The sequence below is a fragment of the Diadema antillarum genome, unplaced genomic scaffold (assembly GCF_040938485.1).
Source record: "Diadema antillarum isolate AM-2024a unplaced genomic scaffold, OU_Dant_1.0 seq00000674_RagTag, whole genome shotgun sequence".
Classification (NCBI taxonomy): Eukaryota; Metazoa; Echinodermata; class Echinoidea; order Diadematoida; family Diadematidae; genus Diadema; species Diadema antillarum.
Genome location: NW_027271580.1, coordinates 1,288,415 through 1,306,314, shown reverse-complemented (window position 1 = coordinate 1,306,314; position 17,900 = coordinate 1,288,415). Strand labels below are relative to the sequence as shown.

The window sequence follows — 17,900 nt, the reverse complement described above, 5'->3', positions numbered from 1 at the left end:
GAACATTTCCACTTTTACAGTTAAAAAAAAAATGGAAAACATGTAATTCTTGTGTGCTACGTTATGTTTCCGTGTACAGTAGTGTCAAAAGGTCTCTTTTCACTGTGCAGGACTATCTGCTATTACTTCCGGTTTGTTTGTTTTTCTCAGTAGAATCTTCTTTCAATAAAATGCTCTTAAAAGCACTATAGACACAACAGTCACTCTGCTATGCCTGCAGTGTCATCCTGTACAAGAAGGCTGTCATCTTTGACCAGCACATGTTATACACATTACTGTAAAAGTGGATATTTTCGCGCGACTAATTTTTCGCGCTTGGCCGGGTAAGAAGAGTTTCGTTTGTTTTTAATTCCGCGGAATCAAGACATCATGCACAGGAACATATGGCTAGCAAAAATATTTGTGTGCTTTTATTTTCGTGGTAGTTTCTGGTTGTGCGAAATGTGCGAAAATTTCAACACTGCGAAAATTTCCACTTTTACAGTATACTTCACAAATTAACACCATGCAAAAATATTGCCTTCTGCAACACAAATACCTTGTATATTGCCTCCAAGGTGGGAAATCACTAAGTTTTCTTGTGAAAAGGAATAATTATTTGTATTTCTCATCTTACCGCTGTGGTTCTTAAATACAAATTTAACCACTCACAAATTTGTCTCAATTCACAAAATAGCATACTGTATACGCTATAATTTTCACGTACATAAATTTTCGCGAATTGTCGCCGTCACACATTTTCGCGAGTGGTTAAATTCGCGATTGGGGGACCAGAGAAAATATGAAGTGGCAAAGAAAGTGTGAATTTTCAACTTACTAGCAAATAAGAATGACACTAGTTATACACTGCATGAAAAAGACTTGCCAAACTCTGCGAACTAGTAAGTTAGAATTCAACATTTTTGAAGTGGTTAAGTCCATCGCGCTAGATTTCTGACGAGTGGTCCCCTTGCGATAATGGATTGGCTCTCTACAGTATTCGTAAGTAGACGTGGACGTGCGTAAACAAGCTTAGCCAGTATGGTCTGTTCGGTAAGCTGTGACATGGTATACTAGTACTGAAATGTTCGTATCACCAAGGCAAGGGATTCATTTTGGAAGGTAATATTTTCGCGTGTTGTTAATTTCGCGAATAGCTCCCGACTCGCAAAATTCGCGAAAATAAAACCCCCGCGAAATATATAGCGTATACAGTACTTGCAAAATATAGGCATACGTATACAGTAGCCTTCATTGGTGGCATTGACCTAGTATTTGCTATGACAGTAGGGCATTTCTAGGCACAGGCTCACAGACACGCATGTTTCCTATTGCTGTATTTCATGTATCGCATGTGTTGGTGTGGGCTCGTCTTTTTCCATCCCAAAATCAGGGATATTGATCTTGCGGTCTCCAGTGAAATTATCAAGATTAGAGCTGAATGTTTATGGCCTCGTTCACCCTGTGCATGTACTGGTTATTGCTCTTGGGTGAAGCACTGTATCTCTTCCCAGCCCAGCTGTTGTTGGTTCTCAGCTACTGCTGAAGTGTCGGTTAACCGGAGCCCGACATCCTTCTTGTGCTCAAACATCCTTCCGCAGTTGGCAAACTCACGATCTGTCGTGTACATCTCTTGTAAGAGAACCAACAAGATTTTGCTCTTCACCTCCGTACAGGTAATGAGACACCCGGACCACATACCTGGAGGGGCAGGTGTCATGCTGTGGGCCCACCACGAGAAGGCCGTCGTCATCGACCAGCACATAGCCTTCATTGGTGGGATCGACATCTGCTATGGACGGTGGGATGACTTCAGGCACAAGCTCACAGACACAGGTTCCGCATTCAGTCAGCAAGGCCTGATGTCAAAGGTTAGCCAGGATTATTTTACAAGTTGCTGATATTTCTGTTGTGTTCAGAATGTCAAAATTGAATATGAATATATTGGTGGGTTTTTTTAAAGATTTATTTCTAAGTGTATTTTCGCTTAAGATACCTCAAATATACACATTTTTTTATAGTACTGAAATTCAATGGCAACATGGTCACATTACATAGAACCTTAAAGCAAGAATTTCTTAGGGGGTAAGAAATTTAAGTTATGTTTGACAGATACATATATGATGGTCTGTGTCTATTCATTGGCAGAATACAACTGAAAAGGGACGGGAGACCCTCAGGACAAAAGGGGGAGACGAAGTGGGTGAGTGTAATATCTCTTATTATACCCCCGCCAAACGAAGTTTGAAGGGGGTATATAGGAATCAGCGGACGGTCGGGCGGTCGGGCGGTCGGTCGGGCGGTCGGTCCGTTGCAAATCTTGCGTCGCGAACTACTTCCTCAGTTTTCAACCGATTCCCATAAAACTTGGCACAGATGTGTGCCTTGGGTTGTAGATGTGCCAGACGTATTTTTTGACAGTACCCAAAAGTACGTTGCCATGGTAACGGCATATTATGGGCAAAAATGGGTACAAATCTTGCGTCGCGAACTCCTCCCACAGTTTTTGATCAATTTTTATGAAATTAGGTACAGATGTTCATCTGAATATGTTAATGTGCAAGACACATATTTCCGCAGTGGCAAAATGTGCGTTGCCATGGTAACGACATGTTATTGGTAAAATATAGGGCAAAATGCTTCATGGCAAAACTGCTTCATCAGTGTTCTTCCAATTCTCATGGAATTCATATTGAATGTTTGTCTTAGGATATAGGTCAGCATGACACATTTCTTGACAGTGACAAAAAGTATGTTGCCATGGTAACAGCTCACATATTATGAGCCAAAATGATGGAAAATTTTGTGTTGCAAACTACTTCCTCAGTTTTTGCCCAATTTCCATGAAACTTGGTACAGATGTGTGCCTTTGGTTGTAGATGTGCAAGACGCATTTTTCGACAGTACCCGAAAGTACGTTGCCATGGTAACAGCATATTAATGGCAGAAGATCAAGGAAAGATCTTGCGGATTTAACTACTTCCTCAGTTTTTTGACCAAAGCTTATGAAATGTTGTTTTGACCAAAGCTTATGAAATGTTGTTTGGCGGGGGTATAACCAGTCGCTGTAGCGACATTTCTAGTTTAGTCATGATAGGATAGTTTGTTTGTTTTTTAACCCAGGTATGCTCAGTGATGAGATGTGATCACCATGTAACTCACAGAATGGATGAGTGACTGCTGAAGTGACTACTGGTAGTTTTGTAGAGTGCATATTTGCCCTATGGTATGCTATCACAGGAGAAATGTGTGTACCTGATGAATGAAAAATGACTTTTTCATTGCAACTGATTGACAAATTGCCCTACATTGAAGTCAATGTAGGGCAGTTTGTCAATCAGTTGCATATAAAACTCAATGCAAGAATTCATTGAATTGAAGAAAAACGACTTGAGCAAAAGTTTGTGATGTATTTGTCATTTCATAAATATCAAATCATTATTTCACTGAGGCATTCTGCAGAAAGCATATATGAATTTGTTGGTGGTGCTGCTAGTGAAACTTTAGTGCCATAGATTCCATGAATGGTATGTATGGCTTTGTGTTTGGTGCATGTATTATTCCTTTAATTGAATGGATATTACCAAGTCTTTCTGTCAGTGAACCAAATAGATACAATATGAAATTGATAATTGTTTAATACCTTAGAGAGTAATGTCCAGTGCAGTGAACATCATGGCCTTCTGTTTTGTGAGAAAAACCATGCTGTTTCCCCCGGACTTTCCAATACCCAGATGGAGGTCCAGTCAGAAATGGTGTGACCTTGACAGGGGTGGAGAGGAGGATACAGGAATTTGGCATCCAGGACGGAGCCCCGAGGATCTGGATGGGCAAAGATTACTGTAACTTTGTCACCAAGGATGTGACTGAGCCTGAGCAGGCCTTTCAGGGTAGGCTTTCAGTGTAAAAGGCACTGTGTACATGTCACTCATTCCTGCTAATCTATGTGTACATGATTAATGTGAAAGAAAGCATACCAAATATCATTTCAAGGTGAATCAAGATTTGTGATTCTAGATTTGTGATCACTGTAACTACATTGCCAAGGATGTGACTGAGCCTGAGCAGGCATTTCAGGGTAGGCTTTTAGTGTAAAAGGCATTAGCACTTAGAGACATTTCATGTGATAATGTGCTATATAAATATTGTGAATTATTATTATTATTATTAGATTCTGATTGTGATTGCTACCTTTTCTCTGTTCTGATTTTACACCGACTAATAATGTTCTGTTACAATTGTCATTAATTGATATAACTAAAACTAGCTTAAGTATCCCTTTGACTATCGAATGGTATATATCAGATGTCAGTATTAGTCAACTGATTTTGTTTTTCTACTCTTTTTCTTCAGAAAACGTTGACCGTTACAATGTACCTAGAATGCCTTGGCATGACATTGCTGCAGTGGTCCATGGACAGGCAGCCTTGGATGTAGCTAGACATTTCATTCAGCGGTGGAACTTCACAAAGGTAATTTGCCATTGTAATCTACAGTAAATACAAGTTAACAAGCATTAAGACTACACCAGGAGGTATACCTCCTTGGACTAGATGAATATCACAAACTATAACTACACTGTGTATCAGGCTTTGAAATGCAGTGTATGGGTGTAATGATCATCTCGTAAAAGTGTTGATGTGGACTGGTATTGGAAGGGAATCACACAAAATGTAACCATTTAAAGGTTTCATTCCTGATAGATATGTTTCTATGCTGGTCATACATATATATATATATACATATATATATGCACTCATTTCTTGTTATCTTGTCTCAGTTCTTTAAAACTTCAATCCTCCCACTCAAAATTATACAGGAGCAGAAGTACAAAGAGTTTCGAGGGGTTCCTCTTCTCATCCCAAAATCTGCATCATCTTCCAGTGATGCATTCCAAGAGATGACTGCCAAGGCAACCAGCTGTACATGTCAGGTGAAGTCTAAACCCTAGACATCATTACCTGCAGGTTTTCAGTACACGTTGAAGTTGACTTTGATTGTTAAAGTGAAATTCAGCATACTTTCGTTGATGACATTACAGCAATAGATGTGTTTCGTGTCGTATTTCAGTTTTACAAGATATGTGAAGTTATATGTGGGAAAAATTACAAGAATCATCACTCCAATATTGATTCTTCTGTCTGTAACATTGACTGGCCAACCTGAACACCACATAGCTCTGAAAGATTCAGTTTGCCTGTATATCGACACACCTTTTTAAAGTAGAACTGATTTCAGCAAGGCCTTGATTGTGCTTGTGAATCACGCTGCATGTGTCGGAACTTATTATAAAGCAACCAGTCAATCAGCTGAAGGACTTGTCAAATAACGGTCATGTTCAACAATTTTATAGATCCTGCGTTCCTCGGCTCAGTGGTCAGCTGGTATGCAGAGGACAGAAGACTCCATCCACCAGGCGTACATCCATGCCATTCAGAACAGCAAGCACTTCCTCTACATTGAGGTATGGCACAACAATCTCACATCTGGTTCACTTCCTTTCTATGTACTATGTACAATAAATCAAATGCAAAACGATAGTAAACTCAGGATCAGATTGTCCATCTGCAAAAGGAAACCCAAAGGAAAGGCATTGCAATTTTTCAGGATTCATATTTCCCCCATTGATCAATGAAAAGCAAGTGCTTTAAATTATTGGACTCCTATTTGTTTATTCAGAAGATTTATCAAATGACATATCGCTACCCTGATATTTGACTTGTGTGACTATTCTATGTAAATATTACCCAGTGCATGCTTCCTCAAAAATAAAGATGACCAGGTATTTTCAAGCTTTATTAAAATTGTCTGTTTAGTGTACAGTATTTTTCACAATCTTTGTGCTGTTTTTATCAGTATCGATATTGTTGCTTTGATATGAACAAGATTGAACTTGTAATCATCAGTAGAGTTTTCATCACTTTCCTTCATTTGTTCATCGCACCAAATCAGAAAAGTTTCCTAGGTTTGACTTGGTGGTCCTGCCTCATCAGAGTGAATGTTGTTGCTCATTAGCATGGGAAGGGTTAATACAGACAAGACATATATGTGACTCTTCACTCTTTAGCCATCCATTTTCTAGCATTGCTGCTGTGTTTTATTAGATGCCCAAAGATGAAACAGAGCTTAATAAGGACAAAATCTCAAAAATAAAAAAGACTTAGAACTTTTTTTAAAATTCCTATGAAGTTACGAGTAAGTATTTCAGAGTATGTGTAAGGTCAAAGTGTTTATACAATACAGGATTGTGTGAATTCAAATGACAACAGTGATGCAAGCTTTTTTGTTTGTTTGCTTGTCTGTTTGTTTTTTGTTTATGAAATATATTGTGCATCACTATCTTTTATCTCCTCATTTCCAAGCCAGGGCTACTGAAATGCTGTTAGTATAGGTAATGAAGAATGTGACCATTTATGCTCTGCATGTTATTTGCTGTTTGGAAAGAAAAAGCACCACACAGGGGGAAAAGGTCATTGTAATTTCTGAACCTATGTGCATTTGCATCTGCATTGAAAAGAAGTCAACTTGAAGTTTTCCTCTGTACTCTCTCTCTCCCCTAACGCTCTTAGAAAAAGATGCTGCAATGTGCATTTAGATGTGTTGTGTTGTACTTTTTATAAGTTTGCTGTGAGGAGGTTTAAATATATGCTTGCATTTCCTCAAACATGTCCATGATAGTGGTAGACATAGTCGCATGGCTGTTTTAGTGTTTTGACACTGAAGTTTTTCATTTTAAACCCCTTAATCATTCACACATTCATAATGTTAATATTATCTTACTGGGACTGAAAGGTGAAAATGTGTATATTTTTATAAAAATCATTTGAATATATGAACTTGCCAAATATTAAACTATCACGTGATAGCAGTGTGCTGTGTACTGTCGGGTGGTTGGATCCTATTTTCTTTGTGTTTTTTTTTTCTTAATTTTTTCTTTTCATGACTTATTTTGAATGTTTTGAATTTCCTAGTCATCATCTTAATTCATGCCGTAACCTTGTCCCAAACCCCTTCCCCGAACCCACAACCCTATCTGTGTAGTGTGTTATCGAACAAAGCAAATCACAGAATTTAACCAATTTGTAGTTTTCGTACAGTGTATGTGCAAGCAGACTAATATTTGTTTTTACTTTTTACCAGAAAAACAAAAGAATACCCAATATTGTGCTTAGCATGTAATCAGTGATATTGAAATCACTCCCATGTGTTGTATGCCCAGAACCAGTTCTTCATCTCCATTGCTCGTGACCCAGATGTCACCAACGGGATAGCAGATGCCGTCTTTGAGCGGATAATGAGGGCTCATAGGTATGCATGCCATTTCAGTTATTGACATACAATTTTATTTTCTCTCAAACCCTCTCTCACAAGTTGTACATGATACCATATCATATCAGTGATTTCATATCTATACATTTACACTTACATCAATATGAAAATAAAAAATTGACCTGTAATGAATGATAATATAGTAAAAAGCCACTGCATAATTAAGTTGACTCTAATACCGAATAAAGTTCAAACAAACAGAACTTACAAGTTTCATTAACAGTTGGCATAAATAAAGTCAAGAAATTGTACAGTTTCATTCAACCAGTGACATGAAACAGAACTACACGGACAAATCATATCAAGCGATGACATCACCTTACAACTCCCCAATTGGAAGGGTAGGAAATGTCAACTGTCTTTCCCATCGTATGTCTTCAATTCGACCGGAAAGCAAGAATTTTAATTTCTATTCCATATCAAATCACTTGTGCAAGTCCTCAACAGATGGAAACCCAAATATTTACAAGATTGATATATGATCAAAGTTGGTCTCACTGTTCGGCAAATATCACATAAAGAGGAGACGACAGTACAAATTTTTGTTATTAATAGCATCAATGCTAAATGTTAGAACACTTGGGTCCTCATTATTATTTTGCTTTCTTGGGAGTCTACTCATCTATTGATACCATGTGTGGACAATCAAACAGCCAAACACCAAGAAATGTATGCTATAAACACAAGAAAGCTGGCACTATTTCTTAAAATTGTCAACCAAAGCGAAATATGGAAGATATCACACGTTTAACATTATGCATCAAAAAAAAATTTACATGTACCCACCTGTGCTGATCTCCTGTGGGGCTGGTCCATAGAAAGCATTTAAGTTCTAATCATGGTTCAGATTTCTCCTCGGGTGTATGTGAGCTTTTCTGTGACTGTTGCTCTTTCAGTTTGGATGTTCTCTTTGGTTACTTGTGTTCTGTGACTGTTGTATGCTTAGCCGGAGCTCATTTCCTCTTCTCATATTCCTCTTCGTGATCGCTGTGTTTATGCAGAGCTTTCGGGGTCTTAACTGCTTATATGTCACTTTGTGCAGAGTTTATCAGATGCTTCTATTAAAGTTTGTGTTGGCATGCAACTTTATATGTGTGTTGATTGGAAGTTTGCATGGTGATCAGATGTAAATGAAGAGAGGTTGCGGTAAGATCAGAGATTGGAAGATGGGACACAAGGACAGTTGTAAGGAGTAAAATGGAGATACGAGAGAGATGTGATAAAAGATGGGAATTTGTGAAGGATGTGTAACAAAACAAAATATAAACACACAGAACAGTCTGACTTCACACAAATTACAGTAATTTGTGTCCTTCATTCGTAACCATTACAAAGTGTCATCATCATCATCATCCTGACCATCACTATTATATTAGATTTTAATCCATTTAAAAATACTTGTTACCATCATTATGTTAAATGGTCTTTATCTTTTTTTCGAAGGGGAAATTTTCATATGAGCCAGTGATATTGAGTAAATAGTTGTTTGGGCAAGGCAAGCTAATGCTTTCCTCATTCACAGGGCGTCTTTTTGAACTCGCATGATCTGTACATTTCAGAGCCGGAGAGACATACCGGGTGTATGTGATGATGCCCCTCCTACCAGCCTTTGAGGGCGAGGTTGGCACTGATGCTGCAGGTGCCATTCATGCTGTCCTACACTGGGAGTACAGGGCCATCTACAAAGGAGACAACTCCTTGTTGCAGAGACTACTGAAGGCTGGTGGTGAGTGTGATACAATGCACTCCCATTATAACGAACACAATTACAACAAAACTCGTTACAACGAAGTAAATATTGAGGCCCCAGAATTATGTCTATATATTATCTTTACCTTGGGTATATACTTTATTATTTGTCTTTAACAAAACTTTGGTGCAATGAAAGAAAGCTACCTGTCCCAGGGACTTTGCTATTTAATGGGAGTCTCTTGTAATCAGTCTTGAATGAGACATACAATCACATAGCTAATGAATTAGAAGCAGGAGGCAGAGGAAGTGGTTCCTACAACAGAGTATCACTTTGAAACCAAAGGGATGTCGACCCCATAAGTTTTGAATATTCACACCTTTGTGGTTATCTCAGGGTAACATTTAAATGAAATAAAAGATGTCAGTGCAATGATTAATTATCAAATTTGGTTTCTAATAGATAGTATATTGTGATCTCAGTGAATGATTGGTGACATGTCAAGTGTCAAGTAGAGAATGCCATCAGTGTGTATTTTGTTGAGTAGCAAGTGTTTAACCCTAACCAGGCCGGGCTTTTTTGGGTGTTCTGTGGCCGGGGAGGGGTTGATTCAACCAACCCCCCCCCCCCCCCCGGCCGTCTCGGCCGTCGATCGCGCAGTCACCATGAAATTTGGCACGTGCATTACCTGTGGCGTATTCTACCAAGCTATACAAAAAGAAATGGAAATTTTCGTCATAATAATTAATTATGCTAATATATGCATAAAATCATACATTTTGCTCTAAATCAGAAATTAAAGCTCCTAGAATCCTAATTTTTGGTGAAAACATTCTTTGTAGCATTCCTAACAATGTACTTGAAAAAAAATGTATCAAAATCAATTTCTTATGTATTTTATTGTTTTATGAATTTCTTATGTATTTCTTTGTTTTTTCGACCTTTTGTTTTATCATTTTTTTTCCACAAAATTTATGACAGAACCCATTTCAAGCATAATTATGCTAAAATTAATCAGCTTCAGCCTATGAAAGTGAAAATAATCATACCTTTATGAATGAGAAGAGAAAACTCCATTTGCATAAACTTTATACACAAAATCACGTTTTTGAGCCATTTTCGGTCTGACAGACATGTATAAAACGTCATGCAGCGTCGTAACAGTATGCACGATTTTCGCGAAAATGGTGTCAAAAGATGCGCGAGACTTAAAAGTAAAAAGTCAGCGAACGGCGCGGTCAAAAAATTTTGCGCGGCGGAGTAGTCGTGAAAAATGTCGAGGGGGGGGGTTGATTCAACCCCCCGGCCTTTTTAGGGTTAATGAGGGCTAAAGGACTTTGTCTGAAAGTGACCTTTATATATAAATGCAAGCATTCACATTTGATCAACGATAGAAAAAGCTTGTTAATTCCCAAAGTTTGTTCAGGTAACAAGATTCTGTTATTTTAGATCTTGTTAAATAGTACTTATATGGAGAAATTTCTCTCTGTGGATCTGTACATATAGTGATGAGCATTTGCAGAACACAATACTACACTCACTCATAATGTGATGTGAGCTTTTTGAGTTTCATTGGAAGAAACAATTTGACACATTTCAGTGTTGTTCAGGAGACACAGATAACTCTGATCACTTCCCTTGCTAGAGAGGGTACTTACCCTTATTTTCTAACATGAACTGAAATACCATCTTTGGTGTAGCTACCTGCCAGCACAGATTTTTATCATGCCTTTGTCAGCCCATTAGTCGTGGGTCTGCAAATCCATCTACTGCTCCAAAGCTGGCTTAGTGATATCACACAGACACTTAGAGAATAGTAATTGGTATGACAATATTGTGTCTCTTATCTTGCAGTTCACAATCCTGATGACTACATCAGTTTCTATGGGCTGCGTACTCATGATGTCCTAGACGGGAGGCTGGTCACAGAGCTCGTCTACATCCACTGCAAGTTGATGATTGTCGATGACGAACTTGTCATTCTGGGCTCGGCCAACATCAATGACCGCAGCATGCTGGGAAATCGGGACAGCGAGTTGGCCGTGCGCATCGAGGACACAGAGCGCGTGAAGAGCCGGATGAATGGTCAGAAATACATGGCTGGGAAGTTTGCCCTGCAGTTCAGGCAGCAGCTGTTCAGGTACTACAAACCTCAACAAATCCTTCACATATTCATGTTCATAGGCACGTCACAGAATTAATGGAGTCCATTACCTAGCCCACACAGTAGTACAAGAATGGCAACATAAATTTGCAGTTTCCATACAATTATTCTGGCTTTCGTAACATGAAGCTGCACTTGATTTAAACTCTCCAGACTGTACAGTGACATAGTTTCTCAGTATTGATATTTGTGTGCCAATGTCTTTGAAGATTCATGTTATATCATTTCTTCACCCCGTTGCATTAAATGTATTAAAGAAAGCACAATGTTTGCAACTGTAGACTTCCATTTTGAACAATTTGATTTATTTGATCAGTTTAAGAGTATGCACGTATGGAAAGTTCCCATTTTGTGGAATGATCTGGACTCTATATGAGGAGCGTGTTTGGAAAAGAGATGAAATATGTTCTTCCGTCAATAACCAACAAATGTTGCTGTGTCAGAGTAGCTCTGTTCAAACTTTAGATACTCTTTATTTGCCACCCTAGGGAGCACCTTGGTGTGCTGAAAGGTGATGGCCACATTGATGTATCTGACCCAGTCTCGGATGCCTTCTATGAACAGACGTGGCAGAGGATTGCTCACACCAACACTGATATTTTTGAGGAGGTCAGTTGCCAATGTGATGCTCCCTTCCTTGAAAACTGCCGACTAGATATGTCTTTGTCGATTATAGGGTTTGCCCCTATTTCTCTTGAAAAATTCCACAGAATTAAATCATACCATTTGTGAAGTTTGAGTATGTGAAGTTATGGTGAAGTTATGTAATATACAAGTATTTTGATTCCTCTGGCATTTTCTGTTTCAATAATTAAATTCATTGAAGGGCCCTGTTGGTGTGCTGTCAGTAATTCGATTACATTTTATGTCCATTCACTATGAGTTCATATGTACCTCAATGCAGAAAGCCTGGCCGGCTGAGTTTGCATACAAGTGTCACACGAAGTGTGTAGTTGTTTTGGAGTAAGATATGAAAACAATCTGATATAATGTTGTCAGTCCTGGGCTCCATTTCATAAAAAGTTGATATGAAAGCAACTCTTTGCTGGAATGGCAATTGTCATGGTAATGCCAAGAATCCAGCTTCCTGATTGGCTGTTGCTAAGGGAATTTGTCATTCCAGCAAGAGTTGCTATCATAACATCTTTTATGAAATGGGGCCCTGATGAGTCCTTTGCTTTGAGTTCAGCAGAGCTGTCAAGTCTCAGTGATTCTGCAGTAGGCTTCCATCAAATTTTAAAATCTCTGTACATGTGAGTAAGAGAATATTAAAATCTTCCTGAATGGGAATTATTTTTACCCATTGAGATGCATGTAACACAATGGTATCTCCCTGATTGCCTTGTAGAATCTCCCTGATTTGTGGGTGTGAATGATAGGAGCCCTGATTCAGACACCATGCTGCAAATAAAGGGCGAGATCTAGATGGTATCATCTCCACAGTGAATGATATGTTGGCAATGAGTGTGTTCTTGCCCTTGTGTGTTTTGCAGGTGTTCAGGTGTTTGCCAAGTAACCGGGTCACCAGCTTTCTGGATCTCCAGAAGTACAAGCAGGAGATTTCACTAGCCCAGGCTGATCCACAGGAGGCCAGGCAGAGCCTACAAGAGGTCAGAGGTCATCTGGTGGTCATCCCGCTAGACTTCCTGTGCCAAGAGGATCTCCAGCCAAGCATCATGACATCAGAGGGCATTGCCCCCACCAAACTATGGACGTGAATTGACTGCGAGTTGAAACTCTGGGACAGAGAATGAGAGGAGGATGTGAGACACATGATAGAAGGAGCGTGCAGGCAAACAAGAGGCATTTACCCTCATAGCAATGATGCAATACCCTCAGTGGATTAAGAGATGAGCCAGGCAAGTATCTACATGATGTTCTCCCATGCTTGGTTTTCTTTGAACTTTGACATGGGGAATTGTGTGATTACAAGCATTCCTTCCATTCTGTATCTTGTCCAGTGTGTGTGAATTGCACATAAACAGTTTGCTCATTGTTACCTGTAATGATGTCTTTTGCTGCATAAAATTGATGCAAGTGAGTGACAATTGCAAGTGTACAAGAACTTGAAGAAGCTCTACCGCAAGTACACTTAGAAAGGGGTATTGATCTTTAATCACTGTGCATATCTTATGTGGTAAATATTCTCTTCAATTGGTTATTTCCATGTTACAGTATACATAGGAATATATATTTATTTATATCAGAAGTAGAAGCATTGGGATTTATTACAGGGGGACAGATACAGTAATATTCTTCGATTGTGTGCTTAGAGTAGCAATTGCTGTTTGTTTTATGCAAGCTGTGCAACTGAGAGCAATAAGGGCTAGGCAATATAAGGTGACTAGCAATGAAAATGTTGGAGACATTATCCATCTTTTTATATGTTGCCTCTTGACGACTGTTTTTCCAGCCATAGAAAATCTCAGTCTCAAAAATGTTCATGATTGTTTGTGGGATTTGTAAACATAGAAAGTAATATCCCCCTTTTACCCCTCTCAGAGTTTAAGTGTGTCATACTTGTTTTGAGCCAGACTCAATTTGAAAGCGAGATGTTATGTCACTTTTTGTCATCCACAGTATATACTTCCTCATTTTGATAATACAGGCGACTTCCACGAAAGAGTTTCATAGTTTCTCACCTTGATGGATAAAACTGTATTTACATGCAAATGCAAATTATATTTTTCATGTTTATCATTAAATATTTTCATGTATCCTAGTCAGTTACAGGCAGTGGCTATAGATTGGATAATATGTAGAATCATTATTGAGCTCACAAACGTTGATGTGGTTAAGAATCGGTTACTTTAAAGAATGGTTGTTTTGCAACGTCACTGAATGTACATTTGTTTAATTTAAGTAGATCTTCGTGTCATTACATGCTTGGCCTAGCCAAAGCTACTTCAATTTAGTTGCTTGACTCTCTTTTGTTGTTGTACGCAAGCTTTACTTACATCTCATGTGCATTTGTGCAATACTGTTTTATCTCGTGTGCATGTCTGAAAAGATTATATATACCAATGATTTGCTAACAGCTCAAATAGATGCAGTTATTATTTACAGAGTTATATTCCACTAACATATATCTTGTAAATTACGAAAAGATATACATACCAATGATTTGCTAACAGCTCAAGTAGATGCAGTTATTATTTACAGAGCTATATTCCACAAACATATATCTTGTACATTATGTTTATTGCAATTCTATATGATTCACTCATCATTCAGTTGGTCAGTTATAGATATAACAAAGAGCTATATCAAAGCAGTAGATGTATATCAATTTTATTTTGAGAAAGATTCTGCAGCCAAACTCTTCTTTGGGCATTAGTTGGTAGGTGTGATAAATGATTGTACTTTTGAAGGTCTTTGAAAGTTTTTGAAGGTCAACTCCATCAATAGAATACTTAGCTGGGTACTACTGTGAACTCTTATGAAAGCAAACTCAATTGGAGCAGTGAAATCACTTTGATGTATTGAAATGTTGTTATATTAAGGCTTACAAATTGATATTACCTAGGTGCTTTGAAATTTTCTACGGGAAACAACAAGTTGTTGTAACAGAGTCTATCGTATCAGTGTTTTTTACAGTGAGAGTCCACTGTATTCACTGTGTTGATGTACTGGGTAGTGTTCACATTGTGGAGCAGAAAGTGGCACTATTGAAATAACACACCATGCCGCATAAGCATACAAAGAAAGTTCCATCACAAAGTAGATGCTTTTGATGGTGGTCCCATGTGATGAGTTTCATGTGGCAGTCATTCGTATGGTGGTTTAGATAGTACATGTATGTGTCATCAGTAATCATCCCTTGAATTTGTGGCACAAAATACTTAATACTAAGATAAGTATTCAGGGAGATATAGGGTCACTTATCAAATCTCCACAATTGTGTCAGTACTCTCCTGTGAACCAAGTAGTGGTTAGTCTTACCCTATTTTTCAAAATGAGCATTCTGAATACTTGTGCCTTATGAAATGAATGTCTTCTTGTTCATTACCTGTCCATGTGTTGCCAAAGCCTACATACGTATCACTTGATGTCAGTCCAACTGACATCAGTTGTCAGTTGTGAACCGCGGAAATCAACAATGTTGTAACCGCATGGTGTCCCCTACTCTGCCCTCACCCAAACACACACATTTATCCTTCCCTGTGATACGCATGTTCATATTTGTACTCTATGTCTTTCAATTTGGATGTGTACTATTAAAGAAATATGGAAAGGGTGTTTCAAGATTTGAATGCTAAAGCCTTGTAGACATTTCAGTGTCACAACGTAACGTGAAGCAGTATTTCTTTTTTAGCAAAACCTTGAATGTGTACTTATACTTGAGTTAGTTTGCTAGCTTTGTTAATTCAAAGGTATATGATCTTGACAGGATCCCAACAATCCAAAAATTTTGCAGCTTCTACGGCAACAAATGCCAGATTTCTATTTTCTGCTCATATATACTTTTGCTTTTAAAATAAAAGTTAGATTTGTTGAATGAAAATTCATGGGTATGATGCTTGTGATGCAAAGTAGAGTGTGCATTGTAAATTTTCTCTCTCGCACAAATCAGATTCATACATATAACAACAGAAAACTCACTGTTGAGCTCTACGGAATTTGGAATTGAGGGGAGATTTAGGTCCTTCCTTGTTTATTGACATTTCAGATTATCATATTCGATGGATTGTTGTATTGGTGGCTATGAGCAGCAACAAAATGTGAACGATCATTATCCTAATTCAGTCAGTCCCATGACTCAGTATGGATATCATCTCAATCCTACTCTGCCTTTTTAATAACCTGAATCCCTTACACTGGTTTCTTAACTGATTGGAGCATCTTCCAGTGAACTTTGTTTGGTTAGCATCATATTATGTCCTGAAACTAACTGTTTATGGATGAGAGTTGAATGTGTCACCCCCTATTCGATATGCTATCAAACTGACTTCCATGTGGGACTGTCCAAATTAATAGTGGGTTTATCCAACTTACATCTAACTTAGTATTTGGGGGGGGGGGGTGGGAATAATATGAATGCTAGCAGTAAAGCTTGGCAAGTTATGACAAATATCAGAGGCATATGAAGGACTAAACATGTAATACGTCACTTACAGTTTTGTGTCATCAAGACAATCCTTGGCCAGTGCATTACATTCTTTGTTACCCATCCGAAAGGACTGTACTTAAAGATAATATAAAGTTTTGGTACCTCAAAAGTTTCCCTGAGTTTCCTTGTCTTAGTTTGTGTTTCAGGTTAAAGTACCTTTCATATAACTAACACTGTGAGACTTACTCACCCCAAAGTGCTCTCATGTCTTAGTAATCATGCAATAATGGTTTCGTACAATACGTGTATATTGATTGTCGCGGTACCGCGTCGAGTCAAACTAACAGCTCGTTCGAATTTTTCAGAGCCCGCTCTGCTCTGGTACGAGCAAATGCAATACGTCACTTACAGTTTTGTGTCATCAAGACAATCCTTGGCCAGTGCATTACATTCTTTGTTACCCATCCGAAAGGACTGTACTTAAAGATAATATAAAGTTTTGGTACCTCAAAAGTTTCCCTGAGTTTCCTTGTCTTAGTTTGTGTTTCAGGTTAAAGTACCTTTCATATAACTAACACTGTGAGACTTACTCACCCCAAAGTGCTCTCATGTCTTAGTAATCATGCAATAATGGTTTCGTACAATACGTGTATATTGATTGTCGCGGTACCGCGTCGAGTCAAACTAACAGCTCGTTCGAATTTTTCAGAGCCCGCTCTGCTCTGGTACGAAACCATTATTGCATGATTACTAAGACATGAGAGCACTTTTGGGCGAGTAATTCTCACAGTGTTAGTTATATGAAAGGTACTTTAACCTGAAACACAAACTAAGACAAGGAAACTCAGGGAAACTTTTGAGGTACCAAAACTTTATATTATCTTCAAGTGGAAATGAGAGCAGCATTTGTCATAAAAATGATATAGATCCTACTTACAAACCATTGTACTTAATTCTTTGATATGTACAGTACTGTTGTCATACTTCATTTGAAATATTGCCATTTGTATGCTTTGTTCAGCATATGTTGCATCTTGTAACCTGAAGTGTATAAGCTATAGATACCCATTGGCAATGACAGCTTTTTTTATGCTTGTGCCATGCTTTCAACAGATACTGTATACGCTATAATTTTCGCGTACATAAATTTTCGCGAATTGCCGCTGTCGCACATTTTCGCGAACAGTTAAATTCGCGACTGGGGGACCAGAGAAAATATGAAGTGGCAAAGAAAGTGTGAATTTTCAACTTACTAGCAAATAAGAATGATACTAGTTATACACTGCATGAAAAAAACTTACCAAACTCTGCGAACTAGTAAGTTAGAATTCAACATTTTTGAAGTGGTTAAGTCCATCGCGCTAGATTTCTGACGAGTGGTCCCCTTGCGATAATGGATTGGCTTTCTACAGTATTCGTAAGTAGATGTGGACGTGCGTAAACAAGCTTAACCAGTATGGTCTGTTCGGTAAGCCGTGACATGGTATACTAGTACTGAAATGTTCGTATCATCAAGGCAAGGGATTCATTTTGGAAGGTAATATTTTTGCGTGTTGTTAATTTCGCGAATAGCTCCCGACTCGCGAAATTCGCGAAAATAAAACCCACGCGAAATATATAGCGTATACAGTAGATGCTGTGACAGACTATATAATTTCTACAGACTGTGTTCTGAAACATCTTGAGCT

General features: G+C 38.4%; 1 protein-coding gene across 1 annotated transcript in view; it reads left to right on the top strand.

Annotated features, from left to right (window-relative positions):
• The window catches only part of LOC139736949 (phospholipase D1-like), a 41,297-nt gene extending 28,417 nt beyond the window's left edge, over window positions 1–12,880 (top strand). Inside the window, exons 16-26 of the mRNA XM_071647623.1 lie at window positions 1,656–1,850; window positions 2,128–2,182; window positions 3,714–3,869; window positions 4,333–4,451; window positions 4,799–4,912; window positions 5,333–5,443; window positions 7,199–7,287; window positions 8,868–9,034; window positions 10,853–11,138; window positions 11,651–11,771; window positions 12,656–12,880. Of these exons, the coding sequence (XP_071503724.1) occupies window positions 1,656–1,850; window positions 2,128–2,182; window positions 3,714–3,869; window positions 4,333–4,451; window positions 4,799–4,912; window positions 5,333–5,443; window positions 7,199–7,287; window positions 8,868–9,034; window positions 10,853–11,138; window positions 11,651–11,771; window positions 12,656–12,880 (1,638 nt within the window). The remainder of the gene's footprint in view (window positions 1–1,655; window positions 1,851–2,127; window positions 2,183–3,713; window positions 3,870–4,332; window positions 4,452–4,798; window positions 4,913–5,332; window positions 5,444–7,198; window positions 7,288–8,867; window positions 9,035–10,852; window positions 11,139–11,650; window positions 11,772–12,655) is intronic.
• Window positions 12,881–17,900: the final 5,020 nt, after the last annotated feature.